Genomic DNA, 18,244 nt, shown 5'->3' with positions numbered 1-18,244 from the left:
TTGAAGATAGTCCATTAGCAGCACGCCCTCCTTATCCGAGAACACAGATGCCATTACTTTAGTGGCTGATTTTTGCACCCTGAACTTCTTTGGATGAGGAGAACCACTGTGCCTCCACTCTTTTGACTGCTCCTTGTTTTCAGGGTTATACAAATACATCCAGGTCTCATCCATAGTGACCAGTCGATCCAGAAAGTTCTTATCAGTCCAGAAACGCTGACAAATGGACCGGGAGGTTTTTACTAGCATGCTTACCTGATCTGTTGTTAAACATTTGAGGACGCACTTTGCAGATCACTTCCTCATATCCAAATGTTCATGGATAATGACACAAACACGTTCACAGGAAATCCCTATGATGTCTGCTATTGCTTTAGTTGAAATTCGATGATTCTTCAGTATGAGGTTGTGCACAGCATCGACGATCTCCGGAACAGCCATTCTTGGTTGTCCAGGATGTTCCCCATCATTGGTGCTGAAGTGGCCCATTTTAAATTTGGCAACCCAGTTCTTAACTGTGGAATATGAAGGGCATTGATCCCCTGATGTCTACGACATATCTCCATGAATATCCTTTCCTGAATTTCCTTGCAGAAACAACAATTTTAATCACTCCTCTGCTCTCAGTTGCTGTGAATATCCCATTAGACTTTGCCATTTTGTTTTCCCGCGTGCGTAGAACACTGTTGCCATAAGCAAACTGTAATGCCTAATAGGAGCCACAGACTCAGACTGGCTGTAAGGGGAATCTAGAGAAAAGCCACTCACAAAGCAGGACCCCAAGAACTCTGCAACCCTTTAACCCCTTTACAGGGATTTGGAATTACACAGAGCCTCAGAGATCTCTACCTGTGGTAGACTGTAGTCAGTGGTCGTCAGGCAGGGTCAAAATCCAGGAGATGCAAAACAGGAACAGAATCGGCAGGCAAGGGCGTAGTGAGGAGACAAAGCAGGAGTCAAATCCGGAACTGGCAGCAAGGTACAAAAACGACAGGCAGGAGGGTAGTCAAACAACAGCAAGGTCAGCGCACAGGAATCACAATACAAACAGCACATGAGCCAGGAGAACAGAACTATCAATGGCAGTGGTCATTGTCATGTGACAGGAGGGGGAATAAGAAGGGTGTGGTGTCTTCCCATAGGCTGCAGGTGAATGTTGGCCACTTCAGCCGGGAGACACACACCACCTACAGTCAGCCAGTGGGACTGCAGGTTCCAGGGAAACCCAGCCTAGTGGTTGAGCGGAGCCTGTGCGCCGCAGAACCTCGGGCACCGACTCCTCTCCCATCACCAGCACTATCCATGGTGGGAACATGGCATCGTCTGGTAATCGGAGCAGAAGTCGCAGGAGCGGACTCCGGTGGGGACGTGACACAAACATACAGTAGAGACCAAATGTTTGGACACACCTTCTCATTCAAAGAGTTTTCTTTATTTTCATGACTCTGAAAATTGTAGATTCACATTGAAGGCATCAAAACTATGAATTAACACATGTGGAATGAAATACTTAACAAAAAAGTGTGAAACAACTGACAATATGTCTTATATTCTAGGTTCTTCAAATTAGCCACCTTTTGCTTTGATTACTGCTTTGCACACTCTTGGCATTCTCTTGATGAGCTTCAAGAGATAGTTACCGGAAATGTTTTTCACTTCCCAGGTGTGTCCTGTCAGGTTTAATAAGTGGGATTTCTTGCCTTATAAATGGGGTTGGGACCATCAGTTGTGTTGTGCAGAAGTCTGGTGGATACACAGCTGATAGTCCTACTGAATAGACTGTTAAAATTTGTATTATGGTAAGAAAAAAGCAGCTAAGCAATGAAAAACAAGTGGCCATCATTACTTTAAGAAATTAAGGTCATTCAGTCCAAAAATTTGGGAAAACTTTGAAAGTGTCCCCAAATGCAGTGGCAAAAACCATCAAACGCTACTAAGAAACTGGCTCACATGAGGACCGCCCCAGGAAAGGAAGACCAAGAGTCACCTCTGCTGCGGAGATAAGTTTATCCGAGTCACCAGCCTCAGAAATTGCAGGTTAACAGCAGCTCAGATTAGAGACCAGGTCAATGCCACACAGAGTTCTAGCAGCAGACACATCTCTAGAACAACTGTTAAGAGGAGACTTTGTGCAGCAGGCCTTCTTGGTAAAATAGCTGCTAGGAAACCACTGCTAAGTACAGGTGTGACGCCCTGGGCAAGCCAGGGGTCACAGGTCATTGCATCACCACACCCTACACCCCAGTTAGGAACACCCAAGCTACCAAAATCCTTGTTGCCTTCCTCCAGGGGCTGATGTTCACACCAGGGGGTGGGCCAGGTGGTTGGCTCCGCCCACCGAGGAGTTCACAGCCCTGGAGGCGGGAAGAACCAGGCAGTTAGAGTTTGGAGGGAGAAGTGGAAAGAACAGAGTTTAGCTCAGGCAGAGCTTAAGTGAGGAAGTGAAAGTAGAAGTGAAGTAGTAGTGAAGCTAACGAGAAAAGCTGAAGTGACAGAAAAGTGACAGTAGTAAAGCCTGAAGTTGGTCCGGGTGTGTGCCCCGGACTGTGACAGCAAGGTCAGCAGACGGCGGTGATAGTCCGCAGGGGTGACTGCTCGGAGGTTGCTGGAAGGACCGCGGACGGGTAGTGGCCCGGCGGTCTGGAGCAATATACGAAGAACAGTCAGCACCAGGGCAGGGGCCTTTCGGATCCCGGCAAGGCTAGGAGTCGCCATAATTTGCCAAATCCGTCAGTGAAGGGGACGTCTGTCTCCAAACAACCAAGTCACGATTGAAGGCAACAGTCCAACCGTAACGGAGAGACACCGCCACCGCCAGAGCACCAGTTTCTCAGGGCCAGCGCCTGCGGGCAAAGTGGGGCTCCTCCGGCCCATATCCAAGCCGGGGAGCGGGTTACCGGTGGGAACCCATCCCAACCATCATCAACTTAGGTGCAGGACAGAGGGACCGTCACCGTCACCTACTGGGGAAAGCAAGTGCAGCCGTCCGTGGGAACCGTCTTTCCAGCCGTGTGTTTTACCGAAAACTGTGTCAACATCTCAGGCTGAGTGAGTACCACAGTGCCGCAAGGCACAGCGCTGCCCCCGCGTCCCTGCGCCCACCAAGCCCTGCATCCCCCACCTCATCACTGGGCCCCGGGATCACCAACCCCTACCCACGGAGGGGCAACACAACAACTAGCTGCTCCATACCACCACTCCCGGGATCCCCATACAGAGCAGCGGTGGTGTCAACAAACCAACACCCACAACCGTGGGTGGCGTCACGGACAATAACCAATCCCCACACCCAAAAACCCCCTTTCACTCACGGGTGAGGAGCGCTGCTAGAGTCCCCGGGATCCAGCCCATCGCTCGAGCCACCGAGCAGCAGCAGCAGGCCGCAGTGCCAGCCGGACCCGAGCAGTGGGAGAGCGCGGCGTCCCCTCCTCCGCCCGCGACAACTTGGCGTCACGAACAGGATCTTACCGCTCTGCCGTTGGGTAGAGGTGCGCCTTGTGACCGCCGGAGGTATCCGGCTGAAAAATTTCAGAAGTCGCCATCTTTGGCGCGGAAAGTTCCCGCTCGAGCGTCTTCTCGAGTAGCAGAGGCGCGAAGGCCAAAACCCCGCCCCGATAGAGGAGGGGCCGGAAAGAAGCTAAGGGGGACGCGGATGGAGAAATGGCGGCATCCTCGAATTGGAGTGCGGGAATACCCGCCACCGGAGTACCCAAGCTCTGGGGGAAACGAGGCGGAGTAGCTTTTGAGGACTGCGGCCCGGGTGAACTCCCCGCCGGGACCGCTGCGTGGCTGGAGCGGGAGTTGGGCCGGTTCTGCGTGAAGGTGAGGGCACAGAGCCTGCAGCAGTTGATGGACTAGAAGGCAGAGATGCGCAGGATGGTTGCCGTAGTGGGTGCCCGTGAGCAAGGGGCCGCTGCGGCCGTGCCGCGTCGCGACCAGTCCACCCAAACCCCCGAACCAGCCCTGATTGAGTGGGAGACGGACATCAGTGCCGCGGCCGGGGGGCCGGAGAGAATGCCGTTGATGGAAGAGGAGGTCCCAAGTGCACTGCCTCTGCCGCCATTCCCAGCGGCTGTCGGTGGTTTGGGGTTGAACTGCCAATGGAAGGAGAACCCCATGTACCGTTCGGTCCCGGAGTGGGCCGACCCCCTGCGGTGGTAGCCGCCTCAAGGGCAGCGGATGCCCGCTGCAGCAGTCACCGTTGGGACCACCAGTCAGCATGTTTGCAAGTTTGTTTGAAAGTTGGAAAATGATAAAAGAAAATTATTACCGGAGCTTTACCTGATTTACCGTGATTGTGAGAAAACCGGCCGTTGCCGGCACCGTTGTCCCCGTGGGGACCGTTTAAAAAGTTGCATGGAGGACTTTCCATGGACAAGCCCGTGAACTTGCAGGGCAACCACACACGTTAGTGGCTTGTAAATAAGTTGTTTTACCGTTACCGTTTCCGCAGTTGCCGCCTCCGGAGAGGCAGGTTGGAGGGAGGGCCCTCAGCAGAGCAGGCTGGGGCCCAGCCACCACAGGAACCGGTGGCTACCCTCTGGAGGGGAAGTACAGATCCCGCTCGGGTAACTTGTGCTGGACTTGGGTCAAGGGGTGCTGCCTGGGTTTTAGGGGCAGCATCAGGGCCAGGTTGCTTGGGTGGGAGAGAGCGGAGACCGTAACCGTAAACCGTTTTGCAACGTTTAAGAAATGTGCCTCCCGTTGTGGGATGATGTTATAATTTATGTTATGTTACCGTTTTACCCTTTTTATATATTTTCAGAAAATAAAACCGGTGTTGGACGGGCAGCCCGCGGACGGTCTGCATTTTGCTAAGGGGGAATGTGACGCCCTGGGCAAGCCAGGGGTCACAGGTCATTGCACCACCACACCCTACACCCCAGTTAGGAACACCCAAGCTACCAAAATCCTTGTTGCCTTCCTCCAGGGGCTGATGTTCACACCAGGGGGTGGGCCAGGCGGTTGGCTCCGCCCACCGAGGAGTTCACAGCCCTGGAGGCGGGAAGAACCAGGCAGTTAGAGTTTGGAGGGAGAAGTGGAAAGAACAGAGTTTAGCTCAGGCAGAGCTTAAGTGAGGAAGTGAAAGTAGAAGTGAAGTAGTAGTGAAGCTAACGAGAAAAGCTGAAGTGACAGAAAAGTGACAGTAGTAAAGCCTGAAGTTGGTCCGGGTGTGTGCCCCGGACTGTGACAGCAAGGTCAGCAGACGGCGGTGATAGTTCGCAGGGGTGACTGCTCGGAGGTTGCTGGAAGGACCGCGGACGGGTAGTGGCCCAGCGGTCTGGAGCAGTATACGAAGAACAGTCAGCACCAGGGCAGGGGCCTTTCGGATCCCGGCAAGGCTAGGAGTCGCCATAATTTGCCAAATCCGTCAGTGAAGGGGACGTCTGTCTCCAAACAACCAAGTCCCGATTGAAGGCAACAGTCCAACTGTAACGGAGAGACACCGCCACCGCCAGGGCACCAGTTTCTCAGGGCCAGCGCCTGCGGGCAAAGTGGGGCTCCTCCGGCCCATATCCAAGCCGGGGAGCGAGTTACCGGTGGGAACCCATCGCAACCATCATCAACTTAGGTGCAGGACAGAGGGACCGTCACCGTCACCTACTGGGGAAAGCAAGTGCAGCAGTCCGTGGGAACCGTCTTTCCAGCCGTGTGTTTTACCGAAAACTGTGTCAACGTCTCAGGCTGAGTGAGTACCACAGTGCCGTAAGGCACAGCGCTGCCCCCGCGTCCCTGCGCCCACCAAGCCCTGCATCCCCCACCTCATCACTGGGCCCCGGGATCACCAACCCCTACCCACGGAGGGGCAACACAACAACTAGCTGCTCCATACCACCACTCCCGGGATCCCCATACAGAGCAGCGGTGGTGTCAACAAATCACCACAACCGTGGGTGGTGTCACGGACAATAACCAATCCCCACACCCAAAAACCCCCTTTTACTCACGGGCGAGGAGCGCTGCTAGAGTCCCCGGGATCCAGCCCATCGCTCGAGCCACCGAGCAGCAGCAGCAGGCCGCAGTGCCAGCCAGACCCGAGCAGTGGGAGAGCGCGGCGTCCCCTCCTCCGCCCGCGACACAGGCAACAAGCAGAAGAGACTTGTTTGGGCTAAAGAACACAAGAAATGGACATTAGACCAGTGGAAATCTGTGCTTTTGTCTGGTGAGTCCAAATTTGAGATCTTTGGATCCAACCACTGTGTCTTTGTGCGATGCAGAAAAGGTGAATGGATGGACTCTACATGCCTGGTTTCCACCGTGAAGCATGGAGGAGGAGGTGTGACGGTGTGGGGGTGCTTTGCTGGTGACACTGTTGGGGATTTATTCAAAATTGAAGGCATACTGAACCAGCATGGCTATCACAGCATCTTGCAGCGGCATGCTATTCCATCCAGTTTGCGTTTAGTTGGACCATCATTTATTTTTCAACAGGACAATGACCCCAAAAACACCTCCAGGCTGTGTAAGGGCTATTTGACTAAGAAGGAGAGTGATTGGGTGCTACGCCAGATGACCTGGCCTCCACAGTCACCAGACCTGAATCCAATCGAGATGGTTTGGGGTGAGCTGGACCGCAGAGTGAAGGCAAAAGGGCCAACAAGTGCTAAGCATCTCTGGGAACTCCTTCAAGACTTTTGGAAGACCATTTCCGGTGACTACCTCTTGAAGCTCATCGAGAGAATGCCAAGAGTGTGCAAAGTAGTAATCAAAGCAAAAGGTGGCTACTTTGAAGAACCTAGAATATAAGACATATTTTCATTTGTTTCACAATTTTTTGTTAAGTATTTCATTCCACATGTGTTAGTTCATAGTTTTGATGCCTTCAATGTGAATCTACAATTTTTAGAGTCATGAAAATAAAGAAAACTCTTTGAATGCGAAGGTGTGTCCAAACCTTTGGTCTGTACTGTATATTAGACACATAGGGCTTTCATGTGATGTAAGATTCATTACCATAGAAACAAAAAAAGAATCACAGAGCCAAAGACTTATCAGCAGCTCCTCGTATTACAAAACCAACATCAGACATAATTTCTTTTCATATAATGAAATAATTGCTTCTATAATAAAAAATATTTGTCTTCATATTAATCATGAAACTTACTTTAATGGCAATAAAGCAGTCTTCCAGGCTGGGTCTCTTTACACAGATGAGGGGAATGTCTGCACTCTTACATGATTTTGCCAAATCCCTACACTTCTTATATTCACTTTCTGATGTCAGACACCAGCGAATATTTCTTGTTTTAGTCACAGCGAGGGAAAAGACTGAAAAACAGGAAAATGGCAATAAAGTCAACCCAATGTAATATGATTCATAACCAAATAAATACAAGTAATTAACTGACTCCAGTAGAAAACATAAAAAAAACATCTTCTAGTGCTGGTAAAGGCCACCATAGCCCATCAAGGACAAGGGGACTCACATTCAATCTACACATCAATACTAGCCAATATATAGACAATGCAAACTTGGACTAGAGAGTGGTTCCTGCTATTCAATACATCATGCATATTTGAAGACTGTCTAGTCTAAGTTTGCACAACTTTTTAGTTGGCTTCTTTAATGTCAGATTTTGCATTACTACTTTGGCGCATTTTTGGGTACATGGTGTCGAATTGAGACCATGTCCTTTCCGTGACGCCATGCCTGTTTGTCGGTAAAAGCGCAGAAAGATTCTGAATGCATAGGAACCTAATCATTACAATAAGTGTTGTACATGCCAGTCTTAATGAAAGGCTTGCTAGAGTATGATTCATTCATTCATTAAGAGGCGCACTTTTTATCAATTTGATAGGCTGGTATATCTACACGCTGCCACAGCTATTCCCAGTTAGCTGCTTCTAACCAGTGTAAAAATGCCAAAATTTTGTGCAACTCTATGCGGCGCCCCTGACCTGGTCAGGCACCACTGAGTACTGTACCCATGCTGCTTCCAGGTAATTCCAAAGGCCAGAATGAGGTGTGTACACACAGACACATAGCAACCAGGTCTCCCACACTATTAGAGGGGACCCTTAGGTAGCCTCTGAAAGAGGTTAGTTTTCAATTCTCAGCAAAGGGTGCAGTGGAGAGGCTGGAAGCTAAGATGCAGTGGCAGACAGGAAGGAGGAGGAGCAATCCAGTCTGTGAGCGGAGTGTACAGAAGTTGCTGACAGAAGCAGATGTACAGCCACGCTAGTCAGACCCTGCACGTGAAGTAGCTGCTAGCGGGGGAGAACAGTGACCGCACCAAAAATACAGAGTTCAAGCCTCAGCAGCAACAGGGGGACCCATAAGGAAATAGAGCCAGAAGCCATCTCACCTGGTCCACGCTGCCGGCAAACGGGCCAAAAAGGGGAAAAAAGGCAGTAGCGACTTCCCTGGATGAGTCCCACGATACTGCAAGTCAGGGGTTATCCGAAACAAAAGAAGTGCTAGGAAGGCGAGTTAACGACTACCCTCAGTTCGGCCTGAAGTAGTTCCTGGTTCCACCTGGTTTAATCACAGCATCGCCCAGGTACCTCACAAACCAACTAAAAGTGAGTAAACAAGTTGAAAGACTTTCTGGACTGCGACTGAGTTATTCTGGGACCTGTTGTTCTACACACCCGAGCCCCTGGGGCCAGCCTCACTCACAGGAGGCTACACCATCCAACTTCAGATTCCATCAGCCCCAGACACTCATTAAACCTGCAGTGGCGGTCACCCATACCCTGACCGCAAACCGTGAGTGGCGTCACGACTCCTATTTGGATAAAACTGACATACCTGTTGCCAGTGGTAATCAAGTGGAGCCCCTGTGGCGTCCCCGAAGGTGGAGTGAAGTCCCTGAGGTGACCGCTGCAGGTGGGCGACACATTCGCATTACACAAAAATGTTGTAACCTTTCAAAGTGGACCTCCACTGTTCCTGAGAACAGGGCTCTTGGCCTGCATGCTCACCATGTCTATGCTGCAGCTTAGCAATGTAATCAGCTATCTTCAGCAGCCCCATAGACAATTGACATGCCCCACCAGGACTTGGGGGCACTCGGAACCGGGCAGCGGTTCTGTTTGGAATGTCACGGCGACAGGTCCTGACTTCCGGAGACCACGGCGGTGTCATATTAAATGTGTGGGGAATATATTTACATAGGATATGTCATGACGCCACCCATGGTATGTGGCCAGGTATGGGCTGCCGCTGCCTTACAGGTCTCCTGGAGTCGGTGGTGGTGCAGCTGAGGTGGTTGAGTTCTCCACGAGTAGTGCTTAGCCCCAGGGCAGGTAAATAGGTGATAGAGTCTATGGTGTCGAGATGCAATGGTGGGGTGCAGGGCCGGAGGTGCAGGCAATCACTGAGCAACACAGGAATGCAGTCACAAGTTCTTTACTCACAGTTAATAGTTCCAGGTTATCACGACTAGTCAAATGCTGCCCTCGGAATGCTGGGTCCAGCTGTGATGGGCCCCAGCCGATCCCCGGATAGTTTGGAGGCACAATGCGGTACACCTGTCTGTGTTCCTTCCCTGGTCATCTTCCTGCGCTGGCCTCTCCCGCCTGCTCCTCGCCTCGCACACAGTGCCCTTAGCCGGTGTCCTCGGATCCCTTATATGAGTGGCTTCGGTATTTGAAGTAGCCTCAGCCTTCGCTTAGCTAGCGGAGCCTGGTTGTTCTCCACTAGTCTAGAGGCCGGTCCCCCTCTTTGCGGCCAAGTCCCTGCACACCAGTATGCTGGCCGTGGATGCGAGCCCACGGATGGACTTCTCACTTCCCGTGTCTCTACGACTCCTTTTACTTCTTCTTCCTTTATTCCGCCTTGCCCTTGGATGGGACAAGCTGCTCAGCTCCAGTCCCCAGGACCTCTCTCCTACGCGTCTACTTCCTGACTGACTAATGTTCTACAGTCTGCTCCCACTAACTAAACCCCACCTCCAGACTGGCTCCGGAACTGTGCTTTCCCTAAGGTGCAACTTGCCCCAACCATGGCCTAATGGAGTGTCGCTAAATTAAGAGTGTGTGTCTGTGTACAATGATTTGTGGCCTCCTCCTTACCTGGGAATGGGATACCACACCTCTGGCTGAGGTGCAATACCTCTTTGGCGACTGGACCCTCAGGGATGCCACACAATGAATGAAGCAATGGTGGATCACTGTAGGATCATTGAACCATTTAAAGGACCTTGTTCTCGGGATCAAACAGTATTTTTTTGGAAAGTGATAAGTTGCATTTTTGAGCAACTAAGCAATTAGCAACTAATTTCTAACATTGCATGAAGAAGAGAAGACTTACAGTATACAGGTGCACATTGCCATTGGAGTAGAGTAGTCTATAATATATAGCCAGGACTATCTCTGCTGCAGATCTGATATTGCAGCCTTCACAGTATATTTGTACCGCCCCGTGCTCGGCTGCAGCCGAGCCGCTCGGATCCAGGCTTGCTGGTGGGTGGCCCGAGCGTCTCCGGACCCGGGGGCCCTGTGGTCACTTCGATCTGAAAGGGGGGCTGGCGGTTTAGGGAATGTAGGCATACGGCCGTAGCCGGGGTTAAGTTCGTGACGCCACCCACGGGATGTGGTGAAGGTGGATACCACCGCTGCGGTTTACGGGGCACCCGGGGGAGATGTTACGCAGCAAGTTGGTAACCCCTCCGTGGGTAGGGATGGTGGCCCCGGGACCCGTTGGGGGGTGTTTGTTTGGCGGTGCAGGGAGATGGGCTGCCGGAGGGCACTGGTGTACTCACGATTAGAAACACACACAAGTCTCTGGTAAACCAAGGTGATGGTGGTCGGTGCCCGCAGCCGGCTGCAGTCTGGTCCCCCACCCGGTTGGTGGTCTCTGCCTTTCTCCTTCACCTGTTTGTGATGATGGACTACCTGAACTTGCAATACAGGAGTACGCTCCACAGCTTGTAGATGTCGGAAGAGCCCTTTGCCCGCAGATGCTGGACCGTGGGATCTCTCTGCCGTGGCGGTGGCTTTCTATCCCCCTTGTTGGGCTGTTGTCTTCAGTAGGGACTTTGGGTGGGAAAGGACCTATAGTCCTGGCCGCAATCAGTTAATTAGCTAGCCCCCAGTAGCTTCTGGACCTAGCTTCAGGGTCTGAGTACCCCCCTTTGTGCTCCGGTTTCCATTCGGTTCCCTGGGTCGGTACTGGCGGGCCACTACCCTGTCCTGGTCCACCACGGTTCTGTGGCACCCTGGACAAGCCAGCGGCCACAGAGCACAACACCCACACACCCCACACTCCCGGTCAGGCACACCGAAGTCAGACACAAAACCCTTGTTGCCTTCCTCCAGGGGCTGATGTCCACACCAGAGGGTGGGCCAGGCGGTTGGCCCCGCCCACCGATGAGTTCACAGTCCTGGAGGCGGGAAAAGCAGGCAGTTTCAGTTTGATAGTGGAAGTGAGAGGAAGCGAAGTGGTAGTGGAGCAGACTGAAGTTGGTCCGGGTGTGTGGCCCGGACAGATCAGCAAGGTTGGCAGACGGTGGTGACCATCTGCACGAGTGGCCTATCAGAGCTTACTGTAACGACCGTGGACGGGCGGTGGCCCGGCGGTACCGGACCGGTACGCAAAGAGAAGTCAGCACCATCTGGCAGGGGCTTACGGACCCCGGCAAGGCTAGGAGTCACCGTGAATTTGCCGAATTCGTTAGTGAAGGGAACCTCCTGGGTTTCCCAGCAGCCAAGTCCCGACAGAAGGCAACAGTCCAACCAAGAGAGGGAGACACCGCCACCGCCAAGGCAACCATTTCCCAGGGCCAGAGCCTGCGGGCAAAAGGGGCTCCTCCCGCCCACATCCAAGCTGGAGAGCGGGTTACCGGTGGGAACCCATTGGAACCATCTACCGTACATAGGTGCAGTGCAGAGAAAGGCAGTCACCATCAACCTGCCGGGAGAAACAACACCGCAGCCGTCTGTGGGACCTGTCCATCCAGCCGTGTATTTTACCGAGAACTGTGTCCTCATCATTGGCTGAGTGAGTACCACCGTGCCGTGCGGCACAGCGCTGCCCCCGCGACCCTGCACCTCACCAGGCCCTGTAACCCGCCTGTCATCTATCCCTACCCCCATCACCGGGCCCCGGGACAACCAACCCCCTACCCATGGAGGGGAGAACTAACAACAAGGCTGCTCCCTGTCACCGCTCCCGGGATCCCCGTCTAGAGCAGCGGTGGTGTCACCAATATCACCACAACCGTGGGTGGCGTCACGGACAATAATCAAATCCCCACAATCAAAATTCCCCCTTTTCACTCACGGGCGAGGAACGCCGCTCGAGTCCCCGGGATCCGGCCCACCACTCGAGCCACCACCGAGCAGCGGCAGCAGCAGCCGGACCCGAGCAGTGGGAGAGCGCAGCGTCCCCTCCTCCGCCCGCGACAGTTCCACCGAGCCGTCTTCCCGACTCCTGCAGGCAGAGGCCTCCGTATGCCTCCTAGCCAAAGGTGCTCCTACCCTGGCACCTGTCAGTCTGCTACAGGCCTGTCACACAGGCCTTTCCTCCTCCACTGAACTCTCAAAACTGCACTCCTACTAGAAAACTGCCTCACTCAACTTCCAAACTCAACTAACTTTTCCTGCCTCAGGCTCTCTGAACTCCTCGGTGGGTGTGCCAACCGCCTGTCTCCGCCCTCTGGTGTATCTATCCAGCACTGAGGAAGGTGACTAGGGTTTTAATGGTTTGGCTGCTGACACCTTGTTAGGGGACTGGTGTAGTGCGGGGCTCTATCTGTGACTACTTGGCTGGTCCAGGGCGTCACACTTTCACCATATTGTAAGGGCATAACATAGTACATTGCAGTTACATATTAAGGCTATGTGCCCACGGGACTCTGTATCTGCGGATTTTTCTGCATCAAAATCCGCAGCTTTCCCCCGGAATCCGCACCTTTTTATAGGTGCGGATTTGATGCGGATTTGACGCGGATATTGTTGCGGATTTTGCGATTTATTTTTTTTTTATTCAATTGAATAGGCAAAATCCGCACGAAAATCCGCAACAATAATTGACATGCTGCAGATTTTTCCGCACGAAAATCCACACGATTTCCGCTGCGGAAAAATCCGCAGCGTGGGCACGGCATTTCCCAAATGCCATTGAAATGGCTGGGGAGTAGCTGTGCTGCAGATTTCTAGAAAATCCGCGGCTTTTCCGCGAGAAATCCGCCGCAAAATTCGCGCATTTTCCGCAGCGTGGGCACATAGCCTTACAAAGGAAACATTTTTACACATAAATATTCTTTAATTTTAATACTGCCCCTTCTCTTTACAACTTTGTATAGAGAATATAATTGTCAATTTGTATTTCTGACAGGTCTTATTCCATGGGGGGCCGCTAGAGTCATCATGATATGAAACCTCTGCCTCGAAACGGACATAATTTATGTAGCATAGAAAAAGTTTCCATACATTTTGCATTCACAAATGTCTTATGCACAGCCTAAGCCATGTTCACATGTAGCCTAAATGCAGCAATTTTTTTTAACTGCTTTCTGTTGTGCAGAAAATCTGCTGCATTTAACAGTCCAGAAAAGTGAATGTGATTTCATGAAATCTCCTGCCTGATGTGCATTTAAAGATGCTGTTAATGTGTGCAGTTTGGGGTGCATTTTTTTTCTCCATAGGGCTCTGTAGAGATGCATTTGAAAAACACAGTTGCGTTTTTAAGTGCAGAATCAAAAGTTTTCTCTACTAAGAATAATGCATTCAAAAATGCTGCTTACAGTATCGGGGACCCGGCAGTGGCTGGACATGACCACCTAGAGATAGTGGGCAGAGCCGAGACAGTGGGCGGGAGTGGAAAAAAGGTGGGCATGACCAGTTTAGGTGGCCTGGCATTTCCTTTTGCGATGCAGTGGAATAAACATTTTTTAAGTCCATGTGGTCATGGAGTTCTTTATAAGGCTACTTTCACACTTCCGTTGTTTTAAATCCGTCAGGTCAGTCAGCAACGGATCAGTAGTTTTTTAGATGTCAACTGATGCAACGAATGTGTTTTTCACAGGATTCCGTTCACAGGAATCCTGTGAAAAAACTGATCCGTTGCGTCCGTTGCATCCGCTGTGCGTCTGTTTTTTGACGGATCAATAATGATCCGTTTGTGTTTGGGACAGACAGCCCAGTGGGCGTGCCAAACCTGCTGGGCATGCTCAGTAGAGCATGACGGAATCCAGCGCTGGATTCCGTCGTAAGACGGATTACGACGGAATCCAGCACCATAGACATACATTACAAGCGTGACGGACTGCGGCGGATTCCTGCGTTGTGCATCAATTTTGACGGCCAGAAAAACGTTACATTCTGCGTTGCTCCCCGCCCAGCGGTCAGTCAAAAAACGACTGACCGCGTCGCAGCGGATGCAACGCAAGGTCATCAGTCGCAATCCGCCACTAATACAAGTCTATGGGACACAACGGAATCCGCTAAATGGATAGCGTTGTTTACCAGAGCGGCGGATTGTGACTGATACATTTTAATGGAAGTGTGAACCTAGCCTAATAGAACCAGGGGTTTGGGAGTAAGACCCCACACACCTGGGGATCTTACCACAAGACTCCTGCTTCTATTAGGCCCCACTCACACTTGCGCTATTTTGACGCAAACGGAATCCGTCAGTAATGTAGTACAGTTCATTTATTTACAGTGGAAGCGCGACACCATGTGGACACAAGCGGGTACTGCATAACACACACGCGGCATATTAACGCTCTTCCACTGTAAATAAATGAACTGTACTACATTACTGACGGATTCTGTTTGCGTCAAAATAGCGCAAGTGTGAAACTAGCCTTATAAAGAACTCCATCACCTGATGATCTGTTGGTACAACACATGAGCATTTTACCAATCATTCATGTGTTTGTGGGAGTCAGCAGGGATAGTGTTAAAGCGACAGTTATTTAAAGGGAACTGTAACCAGATTTGGGGCCTATAAGCTGCGGCCACCACCAGTGGGCTCTTATATACAACAGTCTAACATTATATATATATGAGACCAGATCGCTGTGTAGAACATAAAAAACACTTTACAATACTCACCTAGAAGGTCGCTCTGGTGCAGACTGGTCGAATGGACACAGGCCGGTATTGAGGTCCTACACAGGTGCACTACAATACTTTGATCTGCCCTGGCCTCAATACCAGCCATTCGACTAATCTGCACCGGAGCGACCTTCTAGGTGAGTATTATAAAGTGTTTTTTATGTTCTATACAGCGGCCTGGGCTCTTCTATACAACATGTTAGAATGCGGTATATAAGAGCCCAGTGGTGGTGGCCGCAGCTTATAGGCCCAAATCTGGTGACAGGTTTCCTTTAAGGTGTGTAGACCTCTTTCAGCTATATTGCCATGTAGCGAAAATACTGTGTCTTGTCTGTAAAGTGTTTTAGTTCAGAAAATTCATTGCATTGAACTGTCCAAGGGTGGATATGATTTCTTGAAAAATCATGTCCATGGAGTGTTCAAAGACGCTGCAGATTTTTACAGTTTTGGTGCTTTTGTTTTCTATAGGCTTCTACAGGGAGCCTGAAAATTGCATGTAAAATAATCAAAACATTTCTGTACTAAAAAAACCCACTTTTACATTGATGGCCTATCCTTAGGCCGGCTTCACACATCCAGCTTTCGCCGGATTGACGGTTCTGGCGCACGCCAGTACAGTGTATACAGTACAGTGGAAACGCGACAAGCTCTGGTCACATGCTGTCATGTGACCGGAGCATGTGACCCGGAAGTTACAGCGCTGCCACTGTACTGTATACACTGTACTGGCGTGCGCCGGAATCGGCAATCCGGTGAAAAGCCGGATGTGTGAAACCAGCCTAATCGGCACCCCCGCCAATCAACTGTTGTTAGTGTCAGCTGCGGTAGCAGGCGGCCGGAAATGCTCAGTTCCTGAGCTGCTTTGTCAACTGATAGCGGCCGCAGCCGGATACTGCACATCCCATTCTAATCAATAGGAGATGGAAGTATAGTCCCCGGCTGCGGCTGCCATTGTGACGCCCTGGACTAGCCAGGTAGTCACAGACATAACACACACACACACCCCCTCCCCTGGATAGTAACACCAGTCAAACAGAAACCCTTGTTGCCTCCCTCCAGGGTCTGATGTCCACACCAGGTGGGGCGGAGCCAGGCAGTTGGCCCCACCCACAGAGGAGTTCACAGGCGTGGCAGTGGGAAAAGGGACAGAGATTGAGTTTGGAGGTGAAAGTGAGAGGACAAAAACTGTCGGTGTCTGGGTAGGGGCCCAGACAAAAACAGCAAGGTCGGCAGACGGTGGTGGCCGTCTGCAGGAGTTAGTGAATCTCTGTGAAACCGTAGGACCGGGGTCGGGCGGTGGCTCGCCGGTACCGAACCGGGGAACGGAGTGAAGCTAAGCACAAAGGCAGGGCCATCGGACCCCGACTAGGCTTGGAGCCGCCGACAACGGTCAAATCCAAGTGTGACTGGAACCTCAGGGGTTTCCTAAAAGCCAAGACCCGACAGAAGGCAACAGTCCACACCGTGAGGATATACAGCCACCGCCACAGGCTAGAGATCCAAGGGCCAGAGTCTGCGGGCAAAACGGGCTACTTCGGTACCTATACGCCGGGGAGCGGACTACCGGTGGGCAACCACAGGAGTCAGAACATTGTAACAAGGTGCAGGGAAAGACAGCCACCATCACCCTGTCCGGGGAGAGCACAAACACTGCAGCCGGCTGCGGGACCCGTCCATCCAGCCGTTTGGTTTACCAGAGACTCTGTGCATCTGTGTCTGAGTGAGTACCACAGTGCCATCCGGCACCGCACTGCGCTGCCCCTGCAACCCTGCACCCCAGCCATCCAGCCTCCCCGTTACACCACCGGGCCCCGGGATCACCAACCCCTACCCACGGAGGGGACAACATCCTAGCTGCTCCCTGCCATCGCTCCCGGGATCCCCGTCATCAGCAGCGGTGGTGCCCATTATCACCACAACCCGTGGGTGGCGTCACGAACGATCTCCCAAAACAAACCACCCCCTTTTCACTCGTGGGCGAGGAGCGCTGCTCGAGTCCCCGGGTCTGGCCCATCGCTTGAGCCACCGAGCAGCAGCAGCAGCCGCGGACCAGAGTGTAGCGAGCGCGGCCCCTCTGCCCGCGACACTATCAGAAGGCAGGGCAGCTCCGGAGCTGAGCGTTTCCGGCTGCCTTCTTTAAATACACCAAAATGCATCACAGAAAGGGGAAAAATGTTGCAAAAACACAGTACTCGGAGAAGAATGTTATGGCACATTTTGGTGTAGATACTTGCAGAAAACCTGCATATAAAAAGCAGCAGAAAAATGCAGCACTTATGCTACATGTGAACACTCAAACAACACTTTCCTTGCTAAGTACCAGGTGAGTGACATCTAGAATGTGCAATCTAGAGAATTTCATGTGCTGAGTTGGAGCATCAAGGATATTTTATCAATGTTTTGGACTAATCTACATTATTTTTTAAAGCGGTCCTATGTCTATTTGCAAAATGTGATTTTCAATCCCCATTAGATTACGCTGCCTATTACACAACGTCATAAACATCATTTTACCTTCTAGTTTTAATAAACATGATAAAAACTCGTATCTGCATTGAATCATTTTTGCAGGATAGTTGATTTTTTGCTTACCTAGCAGATTGAGGCCCAGAATCACAGGGAAGTAAGGAGCCATCACCCAATGTCTCTAGGGGTTGGAATGAGAGTGTTCTTCACTTATCATTGGTAGAACGAAGCCATTTATATAGACAGATGAGCCGCTGTGTGCAGATGTTGCTTCACAGATCATAATATTTCCCAATATTACACTCCACCTCTGCTTCCTCTCAAATGGTTCTGAATGGGCTCATTCATTTTTTCTGGTAATATGCATTACTGGCAGAAATCACTGTTTGGCTTAATGGACGCTCTGGATTAGGTAGAAGTAACCCTTTCCCCTGCATGGAAACTGCAGATTGAGAGTTCAGAAGTTTCCACACTGTGTCTCTGCTTTACTTTAGCAAAAGTCATCTTTTTTTATTGCAAAACAACTAAAGAATCTTCTATGTGTGTTCACATAGGGCAGATTTGAAGCAGATTTTTAGACCAGATTTGTGAATATTACTTTTGTGAACATGTAACATGGTAAGGGCTGTTTCACACGTCAGTGATTCTGGTACATATGTTACCAGAAGCACAGAGATACGCAGACACATTATAATCAATGGGTCTGCACACACATCAGTGATTTTTCACTGACCTTGTCTCCGTGCGGCGTAGACTTGTGTCCGTGTGC

At 51.2% G+C, this 18,244-nt stretch overlaps 1 protein-coding gene across 1 annotated transcript in view; it reads right to left on the bottom strand.

Annotated features, from left to right (window-relative positions):
- The window catches only part of LOC142296895 (serotransferrin-B-like), an 80,685-nt gene extending 62,926 nt beyond the window's left edge, over nucleotides 1–17,759 (bottom strand). Inside the window, exons 1-2 of the mRNA XM_075340998.1 lie at nucleotides 17,602–17,759; nucleotides 7,106–7,269 (exon numbers count right to left, since the gene is read on the bottom strand). Of these exons, the coding sequence (XP_075197113.1) occupies nucleotides 7,106–7,269; nucleotides 17,602–17,644 (207 nt within the window). The 5' untranslated portion in view covers nucleotides 17,645–17,759. The remainder of the gene's footprint in view (nucleotides 1–7,105; nucleotides 7,270–17,601) is intronic.
- Between the last annotated feature and the right edge of the window lie 485 nt (nucleotides 17,760–18,244).

This window comes from Anomaloglossus baeobatrachus, chromosome 3 (assembly GCF_048569485.1).
Source record: "Anomaloglossus baeobatrachus isolate aAnoBae1 chromosome 3, aAnoBae1.hap1, whole genome shotgun sequence".
NCBI lineage: Eukaryota > Metazoa > Chordata > Amphibia > Anura > Aromobatidae > Anomaloglossus > Anomaloglossus baeobatrachus.
The sequence above is the reverse complement of the archived record's forward strand: the minus strand, read 5'-3'. Positions and strand labels throughout refer to the sequence as shown.